This window comes from Lissotriton vulgaris, chromosome 9, assembly GCF_964263255.1.
Source record: "Lissotriton vulgaris chromosome 9, aLisVul1.2, whole genome shotgun sequence".
Classification (NCBI taxonomy): domain Eukaryota; kingdom Metazoa; phylum Chordata; class Amphibia; order Caudata; family Salamandridae; genus Lissotriton; species Lissotriton vulgaris.
Window position 1 is genome coordinate 274,498,073 of NC_141697.1, and position 27,930 is coordinate 274,526,002.

The following is a 27,930-nucleotide window of genomic DNA, read 5'->3' on the forward strand; positions in this document are numbered from 1 at the left end:
CTGGACTTTCCTGCACTCCCTGCCGGACTTTCCCATTCTTGCTGAACCTGCCCACAGCAGATGCACTCCTCCCACTTTCCAAGGCCTTACTTAATGAAGGCTGCTGCACTAAAGGCAAGCCTGTCTGCACTTGCCCACGGCTGGACTGTGCACAGTGGCAGCAACCCAGGTCCAAACGCTGCCTGCAGCTACACAGCTGATGAACTCCACCTGCTCAACCCTTGATGCTGCCACAAACGCTGCTGCTGAGCTGCACTTAAGTCCACTGTGGGCCCCTTTACCTGCTCGCATTGCCACTTCCCCTGCCTCCACCCACACTCACTCCCACCGCCCCACACACACATGCACACTGCACCCCTCACCAAGTTGGAACTCCAGATCTGCACTCACACAGCCACCCCGTACAACATTCATTTCCATGCATGCTCCTCCACACACGCTCACTCAGCAAGTACTCCACCAAGATTTGAGGCCTCATTGACTCCCACGTATTCCTCACCGAAACTTGGCACAACCTCACATCAGCGCCGGACATTGCCGGAGCCATCCCGACTGCATACAAAATCCTGCACGAGGACCAACCCCATAAACCAGGAGGTGGACTTGCCATCATCCACAGTGGCACCATCAAATGTACCTCTCAAACTGACCCAGAAGCCACTTTTATGGAACACAACCTCTTCAAGCTTCAGACGGACAATAACAACATTATCAAAGGCACCGTCGCCTTCCGGCCCACAGAACCTCACACAGACTTCAGTAGCTCCACACCGACCTCACTGCACCCCTGACCAAGAACACCAAAGATTTCATACTCCTAGGCGATCTCAACTTTCATCTCAACTTCCCCACGGACACCAACTCCACAGCATTGTTCAAAAGTCTACTGAACCCCAGCCTCACCCAGCCCATGCAAGGCCCTACCCACATCGCTGGACACACCCTTGACCCTATCTTCTCCTCCAGCGACAAGATTAAAGTCAGCCACATCACTCCAGTCACATGGAAAGACCACTCTTCACCCACTTCCACTTAACAGGGCCACCAACCACCCCTACGGAGTCTAGCAACACCCCAAGCTGTTGCTGGAAGAAAGTTACAGAAAAGGAATGGCAGAAAGCCCTCCAACTAAACTACCTGGACCCCCAGCGACTGCATTAATGACACAAACAACTTTAACAACTATATCACTGCCAGCACCAATACCTTGGTGCCCTGAAAAACATTAAATCCAAAAGACCCAACAAATAAGCTAGCTGGTACAATGCTGACCTCAGAGATGCCAACTGAGTATGCAAGCAACTCGAAAGGAAATGGAGAACCACCTGATGAACCACCTCAAATAACACCTGCAAGGCTACACTTAAACACTATCACCATCAAGTAAGAGACCAAGAAAAAGCCCCGACCCTGAGTATCGACTTTAGCTTCAACAACTGCAAGGAACCTTTTGCCATCGTCAAATAATTCACTAACCCAACAGCCGTAACCCAAACCACCCCAACACAAGAACTCTGCAATAACCACTCTGACTTCTTCCATATAAGAAATCACCAAGATATGCAGCAACTTCGAAGCCCCGTGCCCCGACCTTCTCTGCCTGCCTGCTAACCTCACCAACCAAAGACTACCAACTGACATCATGGAACGCTCTATTCATCAAGGACAATGCAGCAATAATGAAGACAGTTCACTCAGGGACTCCCACAGACCCCTGCACTCACCATATCTACAACATGGGAAGAGCCACGAACAGAGCTGCACTCACTTCCATCATTAACACCTCTCTCACAACAGCCACCTTCCCAGAGGCTGGAAACACACTGAAATCACTGCCCTGCATAAAAAACCATCAGTCGACCCCGAAGTACACAGAAAATACTGACCATTTACACTGCTCCCCTTCTCAGCCAAAGTAATTGAAAAGACCATCAACAGACAACTCTCTGACCAACTAGAATGCCACATTCTCCTGGACGACTCACAATCAGGATTCCAAAACAACCACAGAACCAAAATAGTCCTCATCGCTGTGAAAGACGACATACACACCATCTTCGAACATGGACAGACTGCCGCCCTCATCCTCCTCAACCTCTCTGCCACTTTTGACACCATTTCCCACCACACACTCATCACCAGACTACACACAGAGGGAATACAAGGACCAGCACTCAAACAGATAGATTGCTTCTTCTCTGGAAGAACACAATGAGCCAGACTCTTGCCGTTCGCATCAGAACTCAAGGGCCTTATCTGCAGAGTTCCACAGGGATTTCATTACAAGACAAGGAGGCTACATTATGCATAAATCCTTTAATGCAACTCACAATAGCCGCTTACACCACAAAGAAGAATAATAAGAATTAGATGACATCACAGCATCAATATAAGCCATGAGCAGGAGTAGAGCTGCCTCTTTTAAATGCGGCTCACAACAGATAAGTTGGCTCTATTTTCTCTAACCATTGTTTTTGTTTATTGACCGATAATTTATTGTACTTTATATGACTTTGTACAGTACTATTTATCCTTAATATGCCTATACTGTCTTAATGTGCCCATTTTGATTCCATATGCTGTTTTTCTCACAAAACATTCAACCCCTAACCCTCCCTCGACTTCCAATATATGGTTGTCGATTCTCCCCACCCTCCGTTCCCCTTTCCTCACCGTTAGGAGTTCGTGTAGGGATTTCTCTGTTCTGATGCAACCTCGGCGTGATACCGACTTTTCGCGTGCTTTCAAATTTTAACGCTGTTTCATACCTTATGTTAAGGATTATCACCGTTTACCCCTTTAGAGTCGCTGTAAATTAATTTAAAGAATTATTTGTTTTTAAAACAAGGCTTTCTCTCTCTTTTCATTACCAGGCTCCCACGATATACACAGCGCGAGCCCGTCTCTTCAGTTTGGAGGAATGAACCTCGGCAGCGGCGGCGCAACGCCCCCTGCCTCCTAAGGTCCATTCCTCCACCATAATGGATCAGCAGGCTCGAGCACGTCGGTTGCCCTCCGAGCCTTGTACCGACTGCGATTTTACTGCGTGCGATCAGCTGTTCCCAAATCGTCTCCCTCCTCACTAGTTTTTATGGGCATTTCTTACCCAAAACCCCCTCCTTTTGACATATTTAAATAGAGAGAAGCTTTGGCACGGAGAGTAGGCTTAGCATTACTTTTGTTAATCATAAAAAATATTTAAAAAAAAAAGAAAGACCCTGTTTATCTATAATTATTTATTTAGCTAAGGATATTTATTAAGACATATTAATAACCTATTTATAAGAACAACATTATTAATTATAAATTTAAGGTTCTTTAGAATTAAAACATTTTAATTTTATCTACATACTTACCTACTATGTCTGACATGGAATCAGACGACGCAGTCGCTAGCTCCCCTAATCACAATAGCGATGCCTTCAAATCCTTCCTACAAAGGGAAATTAGGTCATGTATGTTGGATACTTTGAGAGAGGTCATGTCACATAAAAGAATCTTACCAAATGATGATGACACTCCTCGTGATCCCGAAGGTACATACTCCAAACCCCATAAGAAAACCAAACACTGCCTAAGCACTGCTGGATGTCGCGATACCTCATATGACATGGGAGGTCCAAGTACCTCTATGGGAGGCCCTGGCGCCTCAAAAGGAAATGGTGCCCCTCGCGGCACATTCCGGATGGGTGTCCCTAGCGGCACAGATTTGGCGGGTGCCCTCAGCGGCACAACTGTTGACAGTGCACGTGTTGATCCTAGCTCAGATGAAGACGAGATCTTCAACGATCCCTTTGATGAATTCATCCTTGACCCCAATGACCAGGACGTAGATGACTTGGATCTTAACACACTTTCTGAAGCAGACTCTTCCTCCTCCTCAAAAGACGCGATCCTTGACCCTCTAGGTGGAGAAATGTTCTCCCCGAACAATATCTCCCACCTTAACAGTTCAAGATGGTACCCACACGACCACGTCGCAAAGTTTGTAACTAAATGGCTGAGAAACTCTCTCTCTCTCTCTCTCTCTCTCTCTCTCTCTCTCTCTCTCTCTCTCTATCTAGAGAGAGAGAGAGAGAGGGGGGGAGAGAAACACGAAATACTATGAGGTCAGAATGCCCTAGGCCATGGATTGAAAATAAAGTCTGCCAGACACCCAACCTAGATCCTGACCTCATAAAGCTTTTATTCAAATTGGGCAAGGATCCCAGAAAAGGCCTCGAAAGGGCTCTTAAGGCTTGTCATGATCGCCTTCTTGATGTCCTAGGCCCCCTTACTAGAATCCTCGACTTAGCAGAGGAATCCCACATCTCTAATTCACCCCTGGATACCAATCTAATAAGAGGATGGAGCCAAAGGGCAATAGTACTTCTAGGTAACGCTAACTCTGTTCTTAACATTGAGAGAAGGAAAACTATCCTTAATAGAATCAACCCAAAACTAGGTGATCTTACAGAGAAAGAACCTTCGATTAAACCCAATGGTCTCCTCTTCGGAGAAGATAGGATCAAAACCATTGGAAAATATGTTGCAACTTTCACCGCTTTGGATAAAGCTCAGAATAACATGAGACGCGTTTTCCCTACAAACCTTTTTGTTCAGGCCGGAAGAGGGGGACGCTCTTCCGGCCGCAGAAACTATCGGCCCTTCTCATCCAGAAGAGGAAGAGTCTCCACTGGTAGAGGCTTCTACCCCTCCAACCGACAATTTTATCCACAGAGAGGAAGAGGTTCACGTGGAAGAGGCTTCCCCCCCCGCGGAGCTTCCAACAACAACACTCAAAGTAAGGGCTTCTCTCTCTTCTTCCCCTCCAAAGATCGGGGGGAGGCTCAAACACTTCTATCACATTTGGGAATCTTTGACACAAGACCCCTGGGTCCTCCAGACAGTCCAGGGATTCAAAATAGCTTTCTTAGAGATCCCATATCAAACTGTTACACCCAAACCTCTGGTTCTCCCCTTAGAACACCTAAAAGTTGTCAAAGAGGAAGTTTCCTCTATGCTCAAGAAGGGTGCCATTATCGAGGTCCCTTGATCTCAAAGAAAATTTGTAAGCACCCTCTTCTTAGTCGAGAAGATGGACAAAGGTTGGAGACCGGTGATAAACCTTCGAGAAGTAAACAAATACCTTGTTTATCGACATTTCAAGATGGAGGGCATCCATCTTCTCAGAGACCTTCTCCTTCAAGAAGACTGGCTGGTCAAATTGGATTTAAAAGATACCTATTTTACCATCCCTATGGCAATAGAACATCAACCCTTTCTCCAATTTATATGGGACGATCGCCTCTTTCAGTTCCAGGCCCTTCCTTTCCGCCTCTCATCCGCCCCTTGGTGCTTTACCAAGGTCATGAGAACAATTGCCTCCATCCTAAGAGCGAGGGGTATTCGCCTTATTATCTACTTGGACGACATCCTTATGTCTCAAACTCACTCCCAGCTCATGAAAGATCTCAAAATCTCCATGAATCTCATAGAGGACCTGGGCTTCATTATACACCGAGAAAAAAACATTCTTTCCCCTTCCAAGTCTCTAGAATTCCTAGGTTTTACTGTAGACACCTCCAGATGACTCCTCCTTCTTCCCAAAAAGGAAATCGCAAAAATTCGAAAAGAGATCAGGTTTGCACTGAGACACAATCCCTTACTCTCCGGCAGTTGGCCAATCTCCTGGGCTTACTTTCGTTTCTTCAATACAAGCGATCTCCCCAGGACCCCTGAACTACCATGCCCTCCAAAGAGTAAAAGCCAATGCCCTCAGGTCAGGTCTTTGGTACGGGGACCTTATTTCCCTAGATCATCAGGCGAGATTGGAACTCTCTTGGTGGCTGGACAATTTGGATGCTTGGAACAGAACAGCTATCTTCGGCTCAACTCCGTACTTTGTCTTGGAGACAGACACCAGCCTTCATGGCTGGGGGGCACGTCTCCTCGACGAAAACACTGGTGGAATTTAGACACAAATAGAGTCATCCCACCATATAAACTTCTTAGAATTGACGGCTTGGCTCTATGCCCTAATGAGTTTCAGACACTCTCTTCAGGGCAGATCCATTCTTTTGAAAATGGACAACGTATCTGCAGTCTCTTATATCAACCGACTTGGCGGAACGAGGTCTGCGGACCTGTCCAATCTGGCCAAGAATCTTTGGATGTTCTGTTTGGAACACAAGATCTCTCTGAGGGCAGAATAACTCCCCGGGAAATCCAATCTCTCAGCGGATTGGAACTCGAGATTCCTTCAAGATTTCAGCGATTGGAAACTCGACGTGTCCATTTTCAACTCATTGTCCGTGTTCTGGGGCCCTTTAAACGTGGACCTCTTTGCCAGCCGGTGAATGCCTTTCTCCAAACATGGGCTCCTTACCGAGCTTCCGCCTTTCCCCCGTTCGCAATGATCCAGAGGGTCCTTAAGAAAGTCAGACAGGAACAGTGCTCTCTAGTCCTGATAACTCCGTTCTGGTCCTCTCAAGCGTGGTTCCCCACAGCTCTGGAACTTTCTTGCGACATCCCTTTCCTGATTCCAGCAGAGAAAGGTCTGGTTGTAGACGCAAACGGAGAAGATCACCACCTAGTTCTTTCAGGGACTTTGAACCTTCTTGCCTGGAAAGTGTCAGGCAATCTAACCAATTGTCTGAATTTTCGTCATCTGCTCTCACTCTCCTCGGAGAATCGTGGGCACCAGGAACTCACTACAGATATAATAATATCTGGAGAAAAGGACTCGTTGGTGCATGGAGAGGGACTTGGATCCCATAGAGGCTCCTATCGTTAACATAGTTAATTTCCTGGAGGAACTTTTCGACTCTGGTCTTTCCTATAGATCAATCAATTGCTTTAGATCTGCCATCTCCGCAGGACATTCTCTTGTCAACGGTAAGACGGTAGGTAAGAACGTTATCATTTGTAGAGTTCTTAAAAGTATTAGGCGAAAAAAAAACCTAGGCCTAAATACCAATCCATTTGGGATGTTAAACTTTTGCTTGACCTTTTTTGCTCCAGGCCTGACAACTCCCTTCTTAACAGGAAGTGTCTTTCCATAAAACTTGCCTCTCTTGTATGCCTGGTTTCTTGTCGCAGAGTCTCCGATGTCAAGGCTCTGGATATTTCTAATAGATGTTATGACATGTTTGGAGCTAAATTCGAAATCCTTAGGAGAACTAAAACCATGTCCGACTCCATTTTTTATCCTCGTTTTGATCTCTGCAAAAAACTTTGTGTAGTTGATTGCCTGAATGAATATGATTCTAGAATGAAAGACCTTCGTCCTTCTGATGCAAAACAACTTCTTGTTTCTTATGCCAAGCCCTTTAAACCCATCTCATCCTGCTCTATCGCTAGGTGGGTTAAAATGGCTTTGAACTTTGCTGGAATTGACCTTTCCAAATTTCAAGCTCACTCTCTCAGAAGTGCTATGGCTAGCAAGTCCTTCTGGTCTGGTGGTAAGTTGGATGCTATCCTTAAGTCTGCTGACTGGTCCAACGCTTCTACATTTGCTCATCATTACTGTAAACCGATTGAACATGTTTCTGACGTTGTTAATCAGGGCTACCAACATGCATAATGTAGCCTCCTTGTCTTGTAATGAAATTGCGATTCTCCTATTAACATGACCAGAGAATCTGGATTTCATTAAAGACATGGAGGCTAACATTATCCCTCCCGTCCCTCCTTTGGACGGAGATTTCATTTGTTAATTCGATTCTGATGACATCTATACTAATATAATAGAGAGCCCAAACCTTTGAGGCGGGTAATCTCAGGAACCACAGCACCAATCACAACACCCAATACAGCGTTGGAAAGGGCAGTTGCAGCAGAAGGACATAGGCTATGCAGACGCCCACCATATACATTTAACACCATCGATGCTAGTGTTATTTTCCTCCTGTGCTGATATTTCATGAATACCATTATTTCATGACGAGCTCAGCTCGTCATGAGTGTAAGGGGTTGTACCTCATGACGAGCTGAGCTCGTCATGAGCGTCGAAGGTGTTAAAAGGTAAAAGAACCATGCCAGCAAAGTAGTCCTTTGTGGGCGTGTCTGCGTTGTGCTGTGGGCGTGTGCTGGGGGCGTGACAAACGCTGGGGGCATGTGGTACGTTCCGCCCTTCATGCCATGTCTCATATTGTGTGCTTCTCCCACCCTGCTCCCTTTAAATACCCCTGCACCCCATAATCATAACCCACCCTTAACTCCTTAAAATACCCCAACACCCTTAAACACTAACCCGTCTTAACTCTATAAATATACCCTGTACCCCAAAACCCAAACCTACCCCATAACCCTAAAAATACCCCCAACCCCAAACCTAGCCCTGAACCCTATAAATACCCCTGTAGCTCAAAACCCAAACCTAGCCCTGAACCCTAAAAATAACCCTGTACACCAAACCTAGCCCTGAACCCTAAAAATACCACTGTACCCCAAAACCCAAACCTACCCCATGACCCTAAAATACCCCTGGACCCCAAAACCCAAACCTAGCCCTGAACCCTTGAAATACCCCTGTACCCCAAAACCCAAACCTACCCCTGAACCCTAAAAATACCCCTGTACCCCAAAACCTAAACCTAACCCTGAACCCTAAAAATAACCATGTACCCCAAACCCCAAACCTACCCCTGAACCCTAAAATACCCCTGTACCCTAAAACCCAAACCTAGCCCTGAACCCTAAAAATACCCCTGTACCCCAAAACCCAAACCTAGCCCTGAACCCTTAAAATACCCCAAAACCCAAACCTACCCCTGAACCCTAAAAGTAACCCTGTACCCCAAACCTACCCCTGAACCCTAAAATACTCCTGTACCCCAAAACCCAAACCTAGCCCTGAACCCTAAAAATACCCCTGTACCCCAAAACCCAAACCTAGCCCTAAATCCTTAAAATACCCCTGTACCCCAAAACCCAAACCTACCTCTGAACCCTAAAAATACCCCTATACCCCAAAACCCAAACCTAGCCCTGAACCCTAAAAACACCCCTGTACCCCAAAACCCATACCTATCCCTAAACCCTAAAACTACCCCTGTACCCCATAACCCAAAACTATATCTGAACCCTTAAAATACCCAAACACCCCAAAACATATACCTCAGTACCCCAAAACATATACCCCTATACCCATACTTACCTTATCCAAACATTTTAAACGAATTTCGTTGTAAATGTATGTGTGGTAAAAGCTTATAAAATGTAATGAGATGCGTTATAATGGCATTGCCGAGTCATGGTACTTTCATAATGAAAGTATGCGGAGTCATGGTATGCGGAAAGAAAGTTGCGGAATAATGGGTGTTTACCCTCCCCAGGTACTTGGTGGCATGGCGGCCCACATCTCCAGCAACATACTCATATTTTTTCACCACCCATTTGAAAAATGCACAGGTCTCTCTCATTGATGACCAGCACCGACATACACTTTTAGACACACCTCCCGCCACAAGCTCTAGAATTGCGAACTTTAGAGCTGGGGAGCTACGTTCGAATCTCGGCATCAGCTCAACATCCTGTGATTCCAGGCAAATCGCTTTGTCTCCCCGTGCCTACCACAAATGAATGTGTTCTTCTGTAATGTAAATTGTGCTCATGCCATGTTGTCGAGTTTGCGCTATATATTATTGCAAGGAAAAATAAAGTAGGGAAACTCGAGTTCACACACTACTGAACTCGCACTCTTAAGTGCATCAGCAGTGCACTGTGCATCGGAGCGTTTCAGAGGCCTGTCACAGATAAGAAATGCTATCAAAACGAAATCCTACAAAACAATATACTACTGGCCGGCAGCAATTCATACTCGGACAACGTCGGGACGGGCTGCTAGTTGTTTATATTTGAAGATAATTTCTGATGTTTCTTCTCTTTATGTTCAAGGCTTATTGATTACTGTGTTCCAATTTTGACATTCTTTACTTTATTTTCAGATATTTCAAATTGATGAACGATTCAACATGGATTTTTCTTGCTTCCTTTCTTGGTTTTGAAACTCGGCTGCGCTTTGGTTCAACATTGAAGCTTGATTCTACTTTTTCTCTCAACATTTCTCTGCATTTAAAAGAGGCAGCTCTACTCCTGCTCATGGCTTATACTGATGCTGTGATGTCATCTAATTCTTATTATTATTCTTTGTGATGTAAGCGGCTGTTGTGAGTTGCATTAAAGGATTTATGCATAATGTTAGCCTCCGTGTCTTTAATGAAATCCAGATTCTCTGGTCATGTTAATAGGAGAATCACAATTATCACTGAGCCCCACATTTTTCAAAATATACTCCTCTGGCAAACATAATCAAATGACATGGAATCACAACTTCTCCTATACTGATGACACACAGCTCACTTTTTCACTTCTAGACGATACTGTCACAACCATGACAAACTTCAAACAATGCATGACCAGCGTCACTAATTGGATAATAGAAAACTGCCTCAAGCTCAACACCAAAAAAACTGAAGTGCTGATCTTAGGGAATAGGAGCTCACCTTGGGACTCCATCTGGTGGTTGGATGATTTTGGACCCACACCCACCATATTCGACCAAGTTAGGAACCTAGGTCTCATCCTGGACACCAACCTCACCAGGCCAACGCAGTCACCTCCTCATGCTTCCACATCCTCTGTATAATACATAAAATCTTTAAGTGGCTCCAACTAGACGCCAGACGTACCAAAACGCAGGCCTTAATCACAAGCAGATTGGACTACAGCAATGCCCTCTAAGCTGACATCCCAACCCAGCTCCTTTACAGACTTCAAACCATCCAAAACGCTGCCACAGCCAGACTTGTCCTTGGCCTCCTCCGCCGAAACCCACACCACTCCTCAAAGAGCTCCACTAGCTCCCCATCCAGAAGCACTGCCAATTTAAATTAATCACACATGTATTCAAGTCACTATACAACACGACACCCTCATATCTCAATCATGGGTTTCACTTCCACTAACCCACCAGCCAACTGTGCTCAGCATCAATCTCACTCGCATCCACAGAGGAATAACGGGAGCTCGATCATTCTCCTACCAAGCCGCCACATCCTGAAACGACATCCCCCAATACATTAGGGCCTCCTCCTCTCTTCTTGAATTCCACAATAAGCTGAAGACCTGGCTTCGGTGGTAGCTCCTCTGCTACGGAGGAGCATCACCCAACCTGCCCACAGAGGCAAACAACATTTAAATTCTGATTATTTAATTTTTCATCCTGTAACCGAGTCTTGGGGCGGGGGGGGGGGGCACAGCACTGCAGCAGGAGGAGCAGGAGTGGTGGGCACTGCTGTCAGTGAGCATGACGGTTTCGCCGGCCATCTTAGTATGGCCAAACCATCATGCGCACTGACATCTCTCCAACCCAGCTGTGTTGCTGGGTGGAGAGACCAGCAGGCACAGGCTTCCAGCTCCCATTGGAGCGCAAAACAAGCCCGCTCAGCCCATTCCCGACACCGCTCTCATGGGCATGACAGCAGCATCTGGATTGGCCCTAAGGGATTCTGGGAGCTTCATCCTATGCCCAGAGGAGCAGAAAACCGGAAGGTAAGTTTTTTAAATTGTTTTTTTTGTTACACCCCCCCACCCCCTGATGCCTCACCACATTTCCCTAAAACCAGTCGCTACTCACTGGCTATTCAATTATCCTTTTTTTGGCACCATCAAGATTGCCCATATTCAGACCCAGCTTCACCACACGCCTACACTCACCTACTCAGCAGGCCTGGATACCCTCATGGGTGACAAGCAGCACTCTACAAATCCACCTTACATTATATTATTCCATATTTCATTCAGTACTAACAAACCTCTCCAGGTAACAGAGTACTTCTTAATTAGGTTTCCTATAACATACATACCTGCAATGTAGAGCTTTCGAAAGGCTGGCTTAATAAGTGAGGCTCCCTGGTTTTATTTTATTTATTTATTGCTAAAAATGATGAAACAGGTTAAAAAGATTGAACAAAAAAAGTTTTACTTAATGGTAAAACCAAAAGCATATACTGTCCCTCTTTCTCGCCAGTGGAAAATTATTTGCCCATGTTGTGATCAGATGTGCACTTCAAGTCATGCTGCAGTGCATATCATATGATTTGCTTTTCTAACTTTTGCTGGGAAGCCAATATCACCCTTCGAGGCCCATAACATCGGTAAATATATTTATTAATCATATTTTTTTTGTAATTATGTTGCAAATGAATATTGACAGTAGTCTTCTTAACTTGTTTTTGGAGCCTAGATGCACACAAGCAATCAGAAATATCCACACAGGAAAGTTATTTCCCACTAAACAGCATGCTTTTGTTTTAGATTAACAACTTATATTTTTGTCGAAGCATTGTATTATCATATTGGCAAAAATCAAGATGCTACAGTACATAAGTCATCATGGGCTGGAGGAAAAAGACTACATTAGTAAACAACTCGTTTTTATCCATGCATATGATTTTATCAACAAACACCCTCTGTTAACATATTCATAAACTAGATGAATTAAACAACTGGAGAACTGCTTAGTCATTTCGAGACTAATGCAATGCTTGAGTGAAATTAGGGTTGGAAGGAAACATCAGTGAACATACTCCAAGGGTGCAAAATTCCAGTCTTTCATCCTAGAGGGTGCTCCTACCTGAACTGGGGCACCATTCCTTTGCAGGATCTCCACCACTCGATGGAAGCCAATGGGGGCTCTCTTCTTTGCATAACCGAGCCAGTTCTGAAATGGCAGAAGGAGGTGAGTGTAGCAGGATCGGACTACCATGACAAAGTGACACTTGAAGAATTCCTCAAGCATGCAGTGAATACAAGAACTAAAAACACATGGCATGGCATGTTTTCATGTAGCGGGCTACATATCTAGAAGACAATAGTTCCTTTGGATTCACTTAAAGAAGATAATCCTTAATTCGAGGACAAACAAAATGGCCCAACAAACCAAAAAAGGTTCAGAGACATGCAGAAAATAACACTGTAAATGGGTTTTGAAAAAGGACACACAGATATTAATAAGGGCACAATAAATTACACTTGTATCAAAATCAGATTGATAAAACAACATTGCATAAAAGAGTAAAATGAAAACATGGTGCTAATATAATAGGAAGACAAACCAGTCCACAAAATGTCAAAGGCCCAAAATTAATTGTCAATAATGCTTCATAGAATTTCATCCAATGATCACCCCGTGTTTGCTTTAAGCAAGCATCTTCCTGCATTTACTACTTCCAGATGCCGCCTAAACGTCTCAGGATTCAAAAGTGTAGGCCATAGGTCTGGAGACACTGAGCTATACTCTTTAGACAACTAAAGGTTTAAAGGAACATATATATTGCTACCTGCAGCAATGAACATTATTATAGAGGGTTCAGACTTTGGAGTATGGTTGAGTACTTTCTTTGCATACTTGGAAAAACTAAACAGAACTTGAAGACACTGGCCTTAGTTATGAGTAGTCGGGTGAGGCTTGAGTTATTTATCGGTCCCGATAAAAAAACAATACCCCATGGATCAGTATTTATTGGGGCAGATAAATTGCTGCCATCACAAGGCCTCTCCAGTCAACTGTGGAATGACGTGTCGATATTGGTTCTTCCTGCACCAAAATCCGCACGCACTAGCAATCACCAGTCATTGTTCCTCAACACATTTTTACAAAGTGGACATGTCAAAATTCAGCCACAGAAAATTGCACGGGATGGAGTAATGATTGGTAAACTCTTGGTTCCGATCCATGTGCAAACATGTGAATAGTGGTCTTTTTTAATAAGCGACAAAGATTCCAAATGGGACCACTTTGGTTCGAGATGCAGGTGCAGCTTTTCACAAATAAAACTCACGCAATTAGAAAATAATGATTTTAAACAAATTATTCCCTTGTAAAATGAATTCTTGAAAACTGGTAAGCATTACAGCTAGTGTAATTTTAACAAAATCATAGTTGGTGCAAATTTCTTTACGTACGTGCCTTTTGATTCCCTGGTGACATCAGGCAACTTGTGACATTGATGAGATCGCAAAAAGTAGTATTAGGCAGCCTAAAGCTCCAATGAATCCACGTGGAATGGATAACAATTCTTACCATAAATATACAATGAACAAAAGACTCTAAAGTCTGACAGCCGATGATCAAATGCAGGCAGGAGAGTAGCAAGTGAGGGACTGTCATGGGGAAATACAGCCATACCAGTAACCCAGGGTGAACCCACAATTATGTCCCACTATTGATTACTGTACCACTGAATGCCTCTTCAATAATACTTTATAGGTTGTACATAAGAGAGCACAAAAACACGCTCTGAAGATGGCCAAGAGTGTAAGGCGGTTTGGCCACTAGTGCTGCTAATGATGTCTTTGAATCATGTCTTTGTGGAACATTCTTGAGATATATCTGCCTATGCTGAGAAAGTCCTGCTAAAAGCAACACCGCCATTACTTAATTTCATTATGATATACTTTTATGTTGAATCATTGAAACTAAAAAGGGGCCGTGCATTTGCACACCAAAATGTTATTCGTGGGGTGCGATTCCAAGAAAAGCATTTTTCAGAAAGGATTGCAGAGTGGTGTGTATGCAGGCCTGTGTGTATGGATTATCAAATGGAATGTTTGTTTCCCAAACATAACACAGGGAATCTTTACGCTCTTATTTATACAGGTTTTAGCAATAAAAAGGTCTGATTTGTCCTTGAAAGATGAGGCTTCCTGGGACCTTAAAAGCAAACCAAGCATTACGATCGCATTATTTCAAAGAGGAAATATTGAGTAATTGCTCAAAAATAAGAAGATATGCACAGTACTCACTGGACATACTGTCAGCCATGCTTCGATAAACTACACTCTTTACCTTTGTTGTAAGCAAGGCGTCTACAGTGTGCCAGTCTTTCAATTTTGCTCTGGCAGCGAGGGCGGTAAGAACGTACAGCTTTTCTGGGATCTGAAAATAAACGAGACTGTTATCTCAGGGAAAACAACATACACAAGATCATAACAACCCAACCAGTGTTTGTCACCTACAATGTCAACTTTATTTTTTACTGGGCAACACTTTTGGGTGCCCCACTTCCCCCAAAACACAGATAAAGAATGGCACGATAGCAGTTTCATCTCTCTAATTGGTCATAGGCGGGACGTTCTAGATGAAAACTGGGAGAATTGCTTAGAGGTTGGTGCTTCCAGAAGGCTACAATGGCTGAATGAGAGTCAGTCTCAGATCAGAATGCCTAGGTAGGTTAGAAAGAAAGTAGGAATGATCTCTATCTCTACTATAAAGGGATGAAACCGGTGGACCTGAACAGTTGCCTCTACCGCATGGAAGGAGTAACACAAACATGTTTTTTAAATGATATATACAGCAAGTTGCTGGCAGAAGCCAAAGGCCCAATTCATTACTAAAGGTGACGCACCATAGCTTTCAGAAAAACCCAGAGCTCGGTCATCAATTTGCTAGCACGGAAGCTGGCATCAAGGCCATCTCTGGGTGCTCATTAGGAGTTTCTCGTAAGTTGAAGTTCGGTTAGTAACAGCAGTTATCTGCAGCCTTGGGATAAAGAGTTGTACAGGATCACTACACTTCCAGAAAAGTATTCTCCGTGCATCTTTTGCAAGAAAAACCTGGTGAAATATGCTGTAGGAAAAGTGCCTGGAATTAGTGGAAAACATCGAAATCCATGTGCAAACACCAATTTCCAAATTATGCTTCACTCCGAGCATCTCCACTATGAATACTATTGAATACTATAGAATTTTCCCACCAGGGAAGTTCTAAACAAGCACTATTAGTGACTACCCCAGGGGGAAATTCCTAGCCGGTAATTCTGCTATTCTTGTAATATAAGTAGATAAGTTCCAGGTGAGAGGAGCACAGAGAAGAGCTGCAGCAGCCCCCTCCTTCTCGGTGATCACTGCAGTATGCTCCACATGTGTATGGAAATGTTCTTGTACAACTGTGAAACATTGCCATTTTTATATCAGACATTCTTTAAAGACTTTGATAATAAATGAGGTTAAAAGATGGGAGAGAAACCCATGTCTGGGCATACCCGGCGCACTTAGGGCGAGAAAGTAAAAGACACACAATTGATGGACGGAATGCAGAACAAATCAAAATATTCACCCCCATTCAAGAGATCTGGGTTAAATCCATCATTCTTTTGCTCACCATCATCTCCTTGTGTTTTCTTTGTTCGCCCTAAGTTGGCAGGGTATGCCCAGACGTGAGTCTCTTGCTCACTTTGTCACTGGATTCAAGCTATCCTGGCTGATGAGTGTGTTACCCAGAAACCAGTCCCAGGATGCTTGTTTACAGTTCAGGGAGAGGAGTTAGAGGTCAACCTCGAATCTGGGGTACCGGGTTTGAGTCTCGGCAATGACACTGAACATCCTGTGATTCTGGGCAAATCATTTAATCTCCCCGTGCCTAATAAAAATGAATGTGTCCTCATGTAACACAACTGGTGCTATGTAAAGCGCTCTGATACCAAATACCGGGTCAAGTTTGTGCTATATAAAACTCAGTAAAAAGAAAACTGGGAAGACCTGGCTCCGCAGTTCGGGCTGGACTGTTCCCATGAGGCTCAGGGTCAAGACTGATTTGCATATAGCTGGGTCTGAACTGAGGTGGCAAAGTGAGCTAAAGAATGATGATGGATGTGACTGGGAATGAGTGTCTGAAAAGTTTCAGCACTCCGTCAATCATCTCCTTGTGTTTCCTCTATTCCTAGATTCCAGCCAGTCTCCCATGGTCTGACAAACGCTACATTGGCTTCCGATTGAAAAAAGGATAACATTTAAATCTCAATGCTTAGCATTCAAGGCATTGCACATTGTTGGTCCTCGATACCTGAAGCAACACCTGACCTTGTATGTACCCTCCAGAAACCTAAGATCGTCACAGGGCAAACTTTTACAGATCCTCAGGTTCAAGAAAGCCTGCTGGGGTGGAAGAAGTTTCATCCTGGGTACAGTTAAAACATGGAACTCGCTGCCGGCTAATATAAAAAAACAGCCAAACACCGCTATCTTTTAGAAAATTACTACAAACATGGCTTTTTGCCAACTAAAACAATTCTTTATCTCTTTCATTGACAACCTTTCCAGGCCGCTTCGGGACTAGCGCCTAGATGCCCTCAAGCATTCGTGCGCTTTACACATTTTCAAATCAAATCAAAATCAAATCCTACAGTACAGTGGTGTAGGGTGGACTGGAGCATAGTTGAATAGCGTAGAGTGGAGTGGTGTAGAGTGGAATACAGTACAGTTGAGTGGTGTAGAGTAGACCAGCCCACAGTGTTGTGGTGTACAGTTTAGTTGCATACAGTGGACTGGGTAAAGTAGTATAGTGTTGAGGGAAATAGCGCAGTGTGGGGCGTACAATGGAGTGGCATAAAGTGGATTGGCGTAGAGTGGAGTGGCGTGGGAGAGAAATAAACTGGAGTGCGGTTGAGTGGAGTGGATTAGAGTGGAACGGTGCACAGTATTGGGGCTGAAAGTGAATGGCATAGAGAGGAGTGATGTAGAGTAGAGTGGAACAGTGTAGAGTGGGGTATAGTGGAGTGCAGTACAGTGGTGCGGCCTACAGCAGAGGCATGCATACTGGAATAGCATAGAGTAGAGGGATGTCGAGCAAAGTGGCAAAGGGTGTTATGGAGTGGAGTTGTGTATACTGGCCTAGGGTGAAGTGTGATACAGTGATATAGTGTAGTATGGAGTGTCATAGAGTGCAGTGGCATACAGTGCACTTACGTACAGTAGAGAAGCATACAGTGGAGTGACGTAGAGTAGAACAGCAGAGTAGATTTCGAAAAATATTAAAGTGGGGTGGCATACCGTGGAGCAACATAGAGTAGAATAGAGTACAGTGGAGTGGGGTAGAGTTGAGTCACATAGATTTGAATAGTGTACAGTGTTGTGGCATTGAATGGAGTGGCAGAGAGTGGAGTGGTGTATAGGGGAGTGTCGTAGAGTGGCGATGCATACAATGGAATAGCGTACAGTGGAGTGTCATAGAATGGAGTTGAGTACAGTGGAATAACGTATACTAGAGTGGTGTAGAGAGCAGTGAAGTACAGTGGAGTACCGTAGTGTAGAGGTGTACAGTGGATTGTGGTATAGTTAAATAACGTATGGAGTGGCGTAGACTACAATGGAGTACAATGGAATAGTGTGTCAGAGTAGAGTGGCTGGCGTACTGTATAGTGGAGTGGCATTGAGTGGAATGGTATGTTGCTGATTAGAGTGTAATAGCATTTAGTGGAGTTGTGTAGACTGAAGCGACGCAGAGTCAAGTAGTATTTTGTAGAGTAGAGTTCTGTTGTGGTGTGGAGTAGAGTGGAGTGGAGTGACATAGAGTGGAATACCGTACAGTCGAGTGATGTATAGTGGAATAGAGTAGAGTGGAGATACATACAGTGGAATAGCGTAGAGTGAAGTGGCATTGAGAGTAGTTGGGTGCAGTGGAGTGGCGTAGAGTGCAGTGACATACAGTTGAATACCACAGAGTGGAGTGGCATACAGTGGTGTGGAGTATAGTTGAATAACATATAGTGTGGAGTGCGGCACAGTGGCGTGGCATAGACTGGAATAGTGTAGAGTGGAGTGGCATACAGTGGAGTGGTGTACAATACAATAGCATAGAGTGGAGTGTCGTTGAGTGGTGTACAGGGGAGTGGAGTAGTGTACAGTGGATTGCCATACTGTAAAACAGCGTAGAGTGGATTGGCATATAGTAGAGTGGTATACAAAGGAATAGCGTACAGTGTTGTGGCGTAGAGTGTAGTGTCAGAGACTGGAGTGGACAGTCGTAGAGTCAACTGGCAAGACTTAGAATTAAGTGACTTGTCCTAGAAGGGAGTGTGGTACAAACAGTGAAGTGGAGTGGTGTGTTGTAGAGTGTAGTTTAAAGTGTCGTAGTAAGAAAATGGCTAACTAGTTGTACATAAAATGTTCCAGTAATCCAGAATAAGGTGTAGAGAGTAAGGCAAGGCAGCGACTTCCAATAGCTTGCGTTTCTCCAGATTTACTAAGCAACACAGGGCTCCACATGGTGGCCTTGCGTTGCATGGTAGATCTGACTTAAGTATTGCATTTTCTTTTCAATACCATGCGTGATACAAGGGTAAATGCAATACAATGGTAAATCTGTCCCTTCGTGATATATTGTGCCACGGTATAACACTGTAACTCTGCGGCATAGCGTGGTACAAGCCGATGACAAGGTAGTATATAATTAGTTAATGGTTGCCTTTACAAAACAGTACAATGTTTTTAAAGAAATGTATTTTTTTTAAAAACATATTTTTAAGTAGAGTTGTAATTTCTCTGTATTTACGCGGTACTCTACACTTTTTTTAATAAAAAAGGAAAAATATAAAAAATGAAAATATACAGTAGTACACTATATTTGTGAAATATAGTGTATTACAGTGTTTAAAAAACACTATTTTAATCTTTTTTAAGTACCACTGTCCTTCCTAGGAAGTACCACTGTACTCTGTGTAATTTTGTACAAATATATAGAAACTAGATATAATGTTTGCCTACCTATTACCACTTTAGTAAAGTGTTAATAGGTAGGGAAACATTATAAAACGTAATATTTATCGATATCTATGCCCCTAACCCAGAACACAGGGAAAGTGACCTTAAAAAATCATAGCTGTCTTTAACTTTTGTAAAAGGAGTCATCAACCAATCACATAATGACTTGTCATCACTATGCTCTGCTGAACTTTCGCAAAATATTGCGAAGCTACAACGGCAAAATGCCTTATAACTGTACAAATACTTACCTTACTTACCTCTACTACCCAAAAGGGTCATCTACACACCATAATGTATAATGCTGCCACATTTCACGGATATCCGTTCAACCATTTGCCTGCTACGCTTAAATACAAATTCTATGGAAAATGAATTTGTTCCAAAACGCATTTTGGACCACCACTTTTTTCTCTGCAACCCCTTGACAAGTTTCCACAAAGCATTGCATTATCTGCCAATGTAGAAAAAGCTATAGGTCTGACAAGTTTAGTGGAGATGCACCAAACAGGCGCAATGCGATTAACAAGGAGTTCCTATCCCTAAGAATCCTAACTATAACTCCAGAGTGGCTATTACCACTATTATTGTATAAATACATATATATTGTCCCTTAGGTCCCTCAAGGAGGCTTGTAGGATGTCGGAAGCCCACTCTCAGAGGCTGAGACAGCTATACAACAAGACTCACAATGGCAGAGGAGCCAAGATTGGAAACAAGTGCAACAAGGATGCTAACGGAATCTCCCAGAAATACTGGCAGACTGGAAGTCAGTTCTTGAACATGTGCACAAAGTTGCCCGGCCTTTCTTCATCACAGACCTCCACCCTAAACCCTTTGCTGAACGTATTGATAACCCTGCCTTCATGAATGAGCTGAGAGGTGGTGCTACCTCTGGGTTGCCACACAGAGGTAACCACTAAGCTCTGAAGATGGGTGCCGTCGGCCTGGGCGGACAACACTCTGATTCTGTTTTGACAGAGGCCATTTCTCCTCCAAGCCTTTTCATCCTTACACAACCGCTCCTATTGACTACTGAATCCCAAGTTGGTTGCTTTTTTCTCTAAGATATCCATCTCTGCCTAGGTTCTCTTTCTCTTGTTTATGGTTGTGATGGGGATTTGTGGGTTTTGGGAGGATTTGTCATCTGTCCCAATCACATCAGCACACAGCATTCCCATTATTGCATGTGAAACTATGCTACCAACGACTGTATTTAACAATGTCCAACAACACTCTTCACATTTTCACCTACAACTTCGGAGGAACTAATAATCCTGTAAAATGGCGTTCCCTCCTCAAATGTTCCCTCCTCTGAGCGGATGTAGGGTTCCTTAAGAAACACACCTACTACACTTCGACCACTTCTGCCTGAAATCAAGGGATTACCCAGGACACAATAAGACAAAGGGGATGGGCATCTTAATACATCGTCACTGGCCCCTGGTGGTCAAGGTAACACTCCGAGATGCTAACAAGAGATGGGTAGCCATACAGGGCTCACTGAGAGCACTGCCCCTCACTTTATCTTCGCTCTACAGACCTAATCAACAGCCATTTTACTACAGCAATATATATAGTATTGTAATAATATGTGTTTTGAAAAACATTTCTCCATAGCAGCACTCGGGTTACTGTCCATGTTGAGAACAACCTGACTGTCATCTGCAAACTTATACAATGGAAAGTCATCAAATACCACAAGTATAGCCAAAGTACCTAAATATAATGCTATGTCTCACTCTCTTAACACCTGGCTCATATACAAAAAAATTAACTGTCCCCACAAAAGCACCACTATGCTTCCCTTTACCTTAAATGTCTTCCTCAGGTTGGCTGGGCTGCTGAAGGTTCCCTAGAAGAAATTAAAGGAGTTAGTTCAATGAGTTGAAGCAAAAACCTTCTTTTAGCTGGGAAGAGAATTTCATGTGCAGCTTCAAAACTCCTATGGGTCTAAGGGTTGTGTGCCAGTGGACCAAAAAAAAAAGAATGTAAAGACTTACAGGTATGCATGTGGTAACCATCTTCAAACTATATAACCAAGCAATTATTTTAAGTCTGCACTACGTTTTGTGGAGTTGGCTTTACTAAAATAATTTGAGTAAGCACTCTAATTAAAAAGAAACAAATCTGTTCCATTTTAACACCCACATTTTGTAAAGCTGATAGAGATGGATGTGGTACTTATAAATTGATGTAATTCTTTGAAAAATGCTATCCTTAGAATGTCACATTAAGTTACATCGTCCATTCCTCTCTGTTTGATAAAGCAACCTCTTACCCTACTAATACGCCAAGAATCTCCACCCACATAGACCACCCATTCACTGAAAGAAATGTCTTAAAGTGAAGCTGAAAGTGATATTTTCCCTGCAGCATAAATCCTTCACTTGCTCCTATCAGCACAGTCAAGAACAGCAATATATGCTGGTATCCATCCTGGAAAAAAGACAAAATAATCTAGAAATGTATCCTTCCTTATTACGACATTCACAGGCAATATGGACGAACAGATAAGAAAGACAATGCTAAGTGACTAATCCACAAATGATGATAACCTAGCTTGGCCCCCTTTAAACCAAATGCAAGCATGACTCATAGTACTGCCTTGAAAAATCCCACTAGCGGACTTGTCAGAGCGAATCAGCTTGCTAAAAGGCATCAAGAACCTCAACAGCTGGATCACAACATGTACCGAGAATCTGCTTTCCTCAAGCACAAACCAATGGATAGAGTCTGACCACAGCCCAACTGGTACACAGAGGAAGCCACACTGACGGAACACCACTGCAAGCAACTGCAGCACAAATGGAGAACAAGTCAAGACACCACATATCTTCAACTCAGCCCTAAGATGCTACCACTAGAAGATACAGAACTCCAAGTGTACAGCCCTTGCAAATAGCATTGATGCCTGCACAAACAGCAGCAAAAACATCTTTGCCATCATTAAAGATTTCACCACACCTCATACCGCCTCTGGCAACATCAACCCCTCACAAGACCTTTTTTAACAAAATAACCTTCATAAACAGCAATTTCGACCCTCAACCGGATGAACAGCTGAAGAACAAACCATGACCTTGTGCCTTGCCATTGAAATCACTGCTACCATGAGGAACATCCATTCGGTAGCCCCATCTGACCCTTGCCCCCACCAAGGTTTTCAAAAGACTCCTAGCGATCAGTGAAGCACTAACGCCCATCCTCAACGTCTCAACTGACTCATTGATATTCCTTGACACCTGGAAACATGCCATCATCATGCCCCTGCTCACGAAACCATCAGTTGACCCAGCCACACTTTCCATCCTTAGACCCATCTCCCTCCTACCATACCCAACAAAGATCTTAGACAAACTAATCAACCAACTCCTCGCTGACAACCTAAGCTCTCATCAGCTCCTTGACGCCACGCAGTCTGGATTCAGGCCCAACCACATTATTGAAACAGCACTCATCACTGCCACAAACAACATCTTCATTATCCTTCACGGAGAAGACATGTCGGCCCTCATTCTCCTCGCTGCAGCATTTTACACTGTCACCCAATCCTCATGAGGTGTCTGCTTGAAATTGGCATTCAAAGACCTGCTCCGCTGGATAGACACCTACTTAGTGGTCAGAACACAAGCTTTCAGCTGGGCTCCTTACTCCTCAGAAGTCTACAAAGTCATCTGTGGAGTGCCTCAAGTTCATCTCCCAGCCCCACCCTTTTCAATTCTTACACGATCCTGCAGACCAACGCAATCCGTGCACACAACATCAACATCCTTTCCAAAGCTGCTAAAAACGCAACTCATATTCTTCCTCTTGGACAAGGCCCCCAATACAAGAAGTTCACGGCCTGTCTGACCAAAATCTCCATCTGGATTAAAGCCAACTGTCTCAAGCTCAACACCAACAAGACTGAAGTAGTGATCTTTGGAAAGAACACCTCACCATGGGACTCTAACTGGTGGCCGGCCGAACTCTGAACATACCGACACTTATGTCAGGAACCTCAGGATATTCATCTACATCAAACTGGAGAATGACGTAGAGGCAAATGCTATCACTGCATCCTGCTTCCACACCCTGAAGATGCTGAGAAATACCTTTAAATGGTTCCAATGCAACACTGGAAAACTGACACTCACATCATAGTCACCAGGAAGTAGAACACCCTCTATACCGAGATTGCCAAGCAACTCACTAGAAGATTACATACCATTCAGAACGCAGCAGCCAGACTCATCCTCAACCTCCTAAACAGAACACATATTACACCACACCTTATGGGGCTCCACGGGCTCCTGATACACAAATGCCCTAATTTCAAACTCCTCACACACATATTTAAGGCATTGCAAAAGTTAAGTCCCCAAGTACCTGAACAGTTGCATCTCCTTCCACCAAACACCCAGAAATCTCCACTCTACAGGACTCCAACTGGCACACATCCCACACATACACAGAACTAGATCAGGAGGAAGGGTGTTCTCTTACAATGGTCCTAAATAATGAAACGGCCTCCATCTCCACATCAGAACCTCCTCCTCTTTTTGTGTACTCCGTAAGAATCTGTAGATCTGGCTTTTCAATTAACCAACCAACCACAGGTAGAGCAGGCGTACACACACACCTACTCGGTCCCAGGATAGGCTCACGGGTAATAGTACACTTTACAAATACACATAACATAACAAAACACGCGTCAGCTGTGATTACCCACAAAAAACAAATATATTTCAGAATCACTTGGAATACGAGAAGTCTATTGGAAATGTAATGAATGGAGTTGCAATAAGAGAACATCATTCCAGTTGTATTTGTATAACTGTGCCGCAAACAGAGGGAATCCCTAATACACATAGTAATCAACCATAAGCTTAATAGTAGTGCCATTCATCAAAGTCAGTTTGTACCCTTCCAACAATCAAAGCACTTCCTAATTATCCTAGATGTCTCTGACTGGCCCTGTGAAATCAATAGCCAGGTTCATTCAGTGATACTAGGGAGAAGCTCATCACGGAGTCCAGCATCTTAAGTGCAATTACAACATTTCCCTTCTTTCAAAGCATTCTTTCAAAAACTTTCTAAGATTTGGAAGTGAAAATCTATGTTAAAAATATAATCAAGCTACTGTTGTCAGTAAATTAAATTTTCGCAACGAAATGTATCCCATTTTACTTTACCAAGCACTATGCATGAACTTGGCAGTACTAAGCCAATTTCACTCTATGCAGGCAATAGTAACTCTTATAAACAACAAAAGAGTGTCGTCAGAGGAGGTTTGCGCAAAGCACAGTGAATGAGAAGAAATATAGAAATCAACCTCTAAGAGAGTCACTTAGGGATTTCTTAACCAAATGACTGCTAAGACGTTTCCCCTCCTGTGCTGAAAAGTGATTTTCCCCATTATTCATGACGAGCCTAGCTCGTCATGAGCACACGACCAGTGTACTGCATGACGAGCTGAGCTCGTCATGAGCAGCGAAGGGGTTAAGAAGCCCTCACTCACCACCCTGGGTGGTGACATGCTTCATCATCGGGCCCACCAGGAGAAGCCGAATGCCTCCCTAGTGTGCTTCAACGCCAGATTACTGCGGAGCTGGTTTTTCGTGACAATAGTGTGAAAAAATAAGTGAGTTAAAAAATGCCAATAAGCTATACCAGACAAAAAAACTTTATTCTGTGGCTAGCCAGGCATTGGTTAAAATATATGTGTCGGGAAATTTACCAACTAATGAGTTGGGGATTTTCCACTTATTCGACTCCACTCTAAGTGGAAAATACCCAACACATTAGTTGGTAAATTTCCCGACACATATATTTTAACCAATGTCTGGCTAGCCACAGAATAAAGTTTTTTGTCTGGTATAGCTTGTTGGCATTTTTTAACTCACTTATTGTTCACACTATTGTCACGAAAAACCAGCTCCGCAGTAATCTGGCGTTGAAGCACACTAGGGAGGCATTCGGCTTCTCCTGGTGGGCCCGATGATGAAGCATGTCACCACCCAGGGTGGTGAGTGAGGGCTTCTTAAGAAATCCCTAAGTGACTCTCTTAGAGGTTGATTTCTATATTTCTTCTCATTCACTGTGCTTTGCGCAAACCTCCTCTGACGACACTCTTTTGTTGTTTATAATAATTACCTGGGGGACTGAGAGTTTCCTGTCTCTTCCCTCTCTCTCTAGTTGTTGTTGTATTTGGCAATAGTAACTCACCCACAGTACCTCCTCCCTACAATTCTCAATACCGGAAAGAGCCAACCAAGCTTTTTTCTCAGTAGTGATATGGAATACCTTGCAATATGTTATTCAATTAGCCTCAGTTGAGACCACTGGCACAAACATCAAACAAAACGATCTATATCCTTCCTTTGTTTTTGCTCAGCATGAGTAGCACACTCTGCCCAGCACAGTGAGTGGCAGAAACTAATCAACTCACTCATAACATTGGGACCCCATGCCGCTTTTCTTCATCCCACTTCCGAACATAATATTTTCCAGTAAAATGCAAGGATCTGGCTAGTCCCTTAAATTATCTTTGTAATGAAAATCACTATTTCAAGGAACTGCTTCACCTACGAATCAAGGTGATTTAAGAGTAGCATTTTATTTAATTTCTGTTAACCAACATAGGCAGCACACTCTTTGTCTATCTCACTGTCTGTCAGTCTTTGAAAATATGGTCATTTCCCTTCGTTAGTAATGAATTATAGCAACACAAGAATAACCCACCTTACCCCTACATTTAGTGGTACATTCCAAGTTGCATGCTTCTTTCCACTAAGTATAGTGGCATATGGCCAAGTATGTGCAGATGTTTCTTTTTCCCTGGCATCTTGATTTTTTCCATTGGTGCAGTTCCTTCATCCCCACACAATATTGTATGTATGTGGTATATATGTATATAGCTTTGTGTAGCACAGACATTGCCAGAAGGGAGCAGAGCGAGTTACAGACTCAGAACCAAGGATACAGTCAAGAAGCGATTGAAGTGGTGGCTGAGTTTTGGACAGTTCCTGCACCATGATGCAGTGTTCTTTAAAGAGGTGGAACTTCAACTCTTCACAAATTGAAGCAGGTTTTGGGTAGCTCTAGTTAATAAGGAGATGTTGTTCCATATCCTGGGTGAATAGATGGAAAAGGCCTCCTGACTTGGTCTTTTCACACTCCTTTGTCTTCAGTCTGCTGTTGTCCTGGCTGCCGATGTGCCGAGAGCCATCAGAGATGGTGAACTTGTCATCCAAACAGGTGGGGGTGCAGGTTGTAATGGCTCTGTATATGATGCAGCTGGTTTTGAAGATGATTTGAGCCGGCGAGGGGAACCCATGGAGTGCCATCAGGATGGGCATTATGTGATATTGCTACAGGCCCTAAATGAGATGTGTGCCAATGCCTAGGATGTCCTTAAGGGAGTCAGGTTGGAGTCTGGGTGGACAGAGACCAGTGAGTTTTCACAATCTAGGTGTATGAGGGTTTTAACACTAGTTGATTTCTGAGTGGATGGTGCCAAATTGTTCCTTGAGGGGGTATGTTGGTGACCAGGGTAAATCCAATTGACTTGGCATTCAGTGAAAGGTTGGTATCTCATCTGTCAATGACCACGTCATTCCAACAGGTTTGTACTATGTTATGGCGTTACTAAAAGCTGGTCATTCCTGGGGGGCGGAGCTTGCCGGCGTCTATGTTGGACGTGTGAGCGCTGGGCTCCTCGCCTTAGCCCCATTAATATCCTGCAGAACTTTCCTAGGAAGTGCCTAGTCTGGCCCTAACGACTCTGTGCACCCCCCAGCAGCCCCCGGGAGTTCGCGGTGGGGACTTGGCGGCCCGTCCGACTGTAACTCGGAACGTCCCAGAAAGAAGGCTCTGGCGGCGGCGGACCAGGCCTGAATCCACGGCCTGTCCTGAGTCGCCAGCCGAGCGACGTCACACAACGTGCGGCTGGAGCAGAGCTGCATGCGCCGGGGGCACGGACCTCTCAGCGGAACTGGGACACTCCGGAGTGGTGGCCAGTGTTTCCCCCCCGAGGCGGCAGTGCCTCGGAAGTAGCGTCTTATTGCGAGCTGAGCCCTCGCTGGCCGCTTTGGAGCAGGGTCGTGCTGAGGATCTGGGAGCACCTCGGGGGACTGACTTTGGTGGACCTCCCCTGCTCGGTCCGCCATTAGCGGACGAACTGGCGGCGAGCGGGCTTACGCAGCAGGCGGGGGCCCTGCTGAAAGAGTGTGACCCAGGACACAGCGGCATCAGCGAGCACAGCGGGGGACCTGCCGCGATCTTCACTGCGGACCCGCGCGCCAACAGTGAGTAACTGCGGGGACCCGGCAGCTCTGTGGAGCATGAGATTGGGATCGCGCCCATTGCGGACCCCGTTATTGTGCCCCGCACTCGGCCAGGAGGACACGTTAGAGAACGATG

At 44.2% G+C, this 27,930-nt stretch overlaps 1 protein-coding gene across 2 annotated transcripts in view; it reads right to left on the reverse strand.

The window, feature by feature from the left end:
• VIPAS39 (VPS33B interacting protein, apical-basolateral polarity regulator, spe-39 homolog) overlaps positions 1–27,930 on the reverse strand; it is a 309,783-nt gene that overhangs the window by 32,572 nt on the left and 249,281 nt on the right. For both annotated transcript variants that reach the window (XM_086937557.1, XM_086937558.1), the window contains exons 15-17: positions 21,338–21,379; positions 14,834–14,923; positions 12,620–12,706 (exon numbers count right to left, since the gene is read on the reverse strand). In XM_086937557.1, coding sequence (XP_086793683.1) covers positions 12,620–12,706; positions 14,834–14,923; positions 21,338–21,379 — 219 coding nt within the window. The remainder of the gene's footprint in view (positions 1–12,619; positions 12,707–14,833; positions 14,924–21,337; positions 21,380–27,930) is intronic.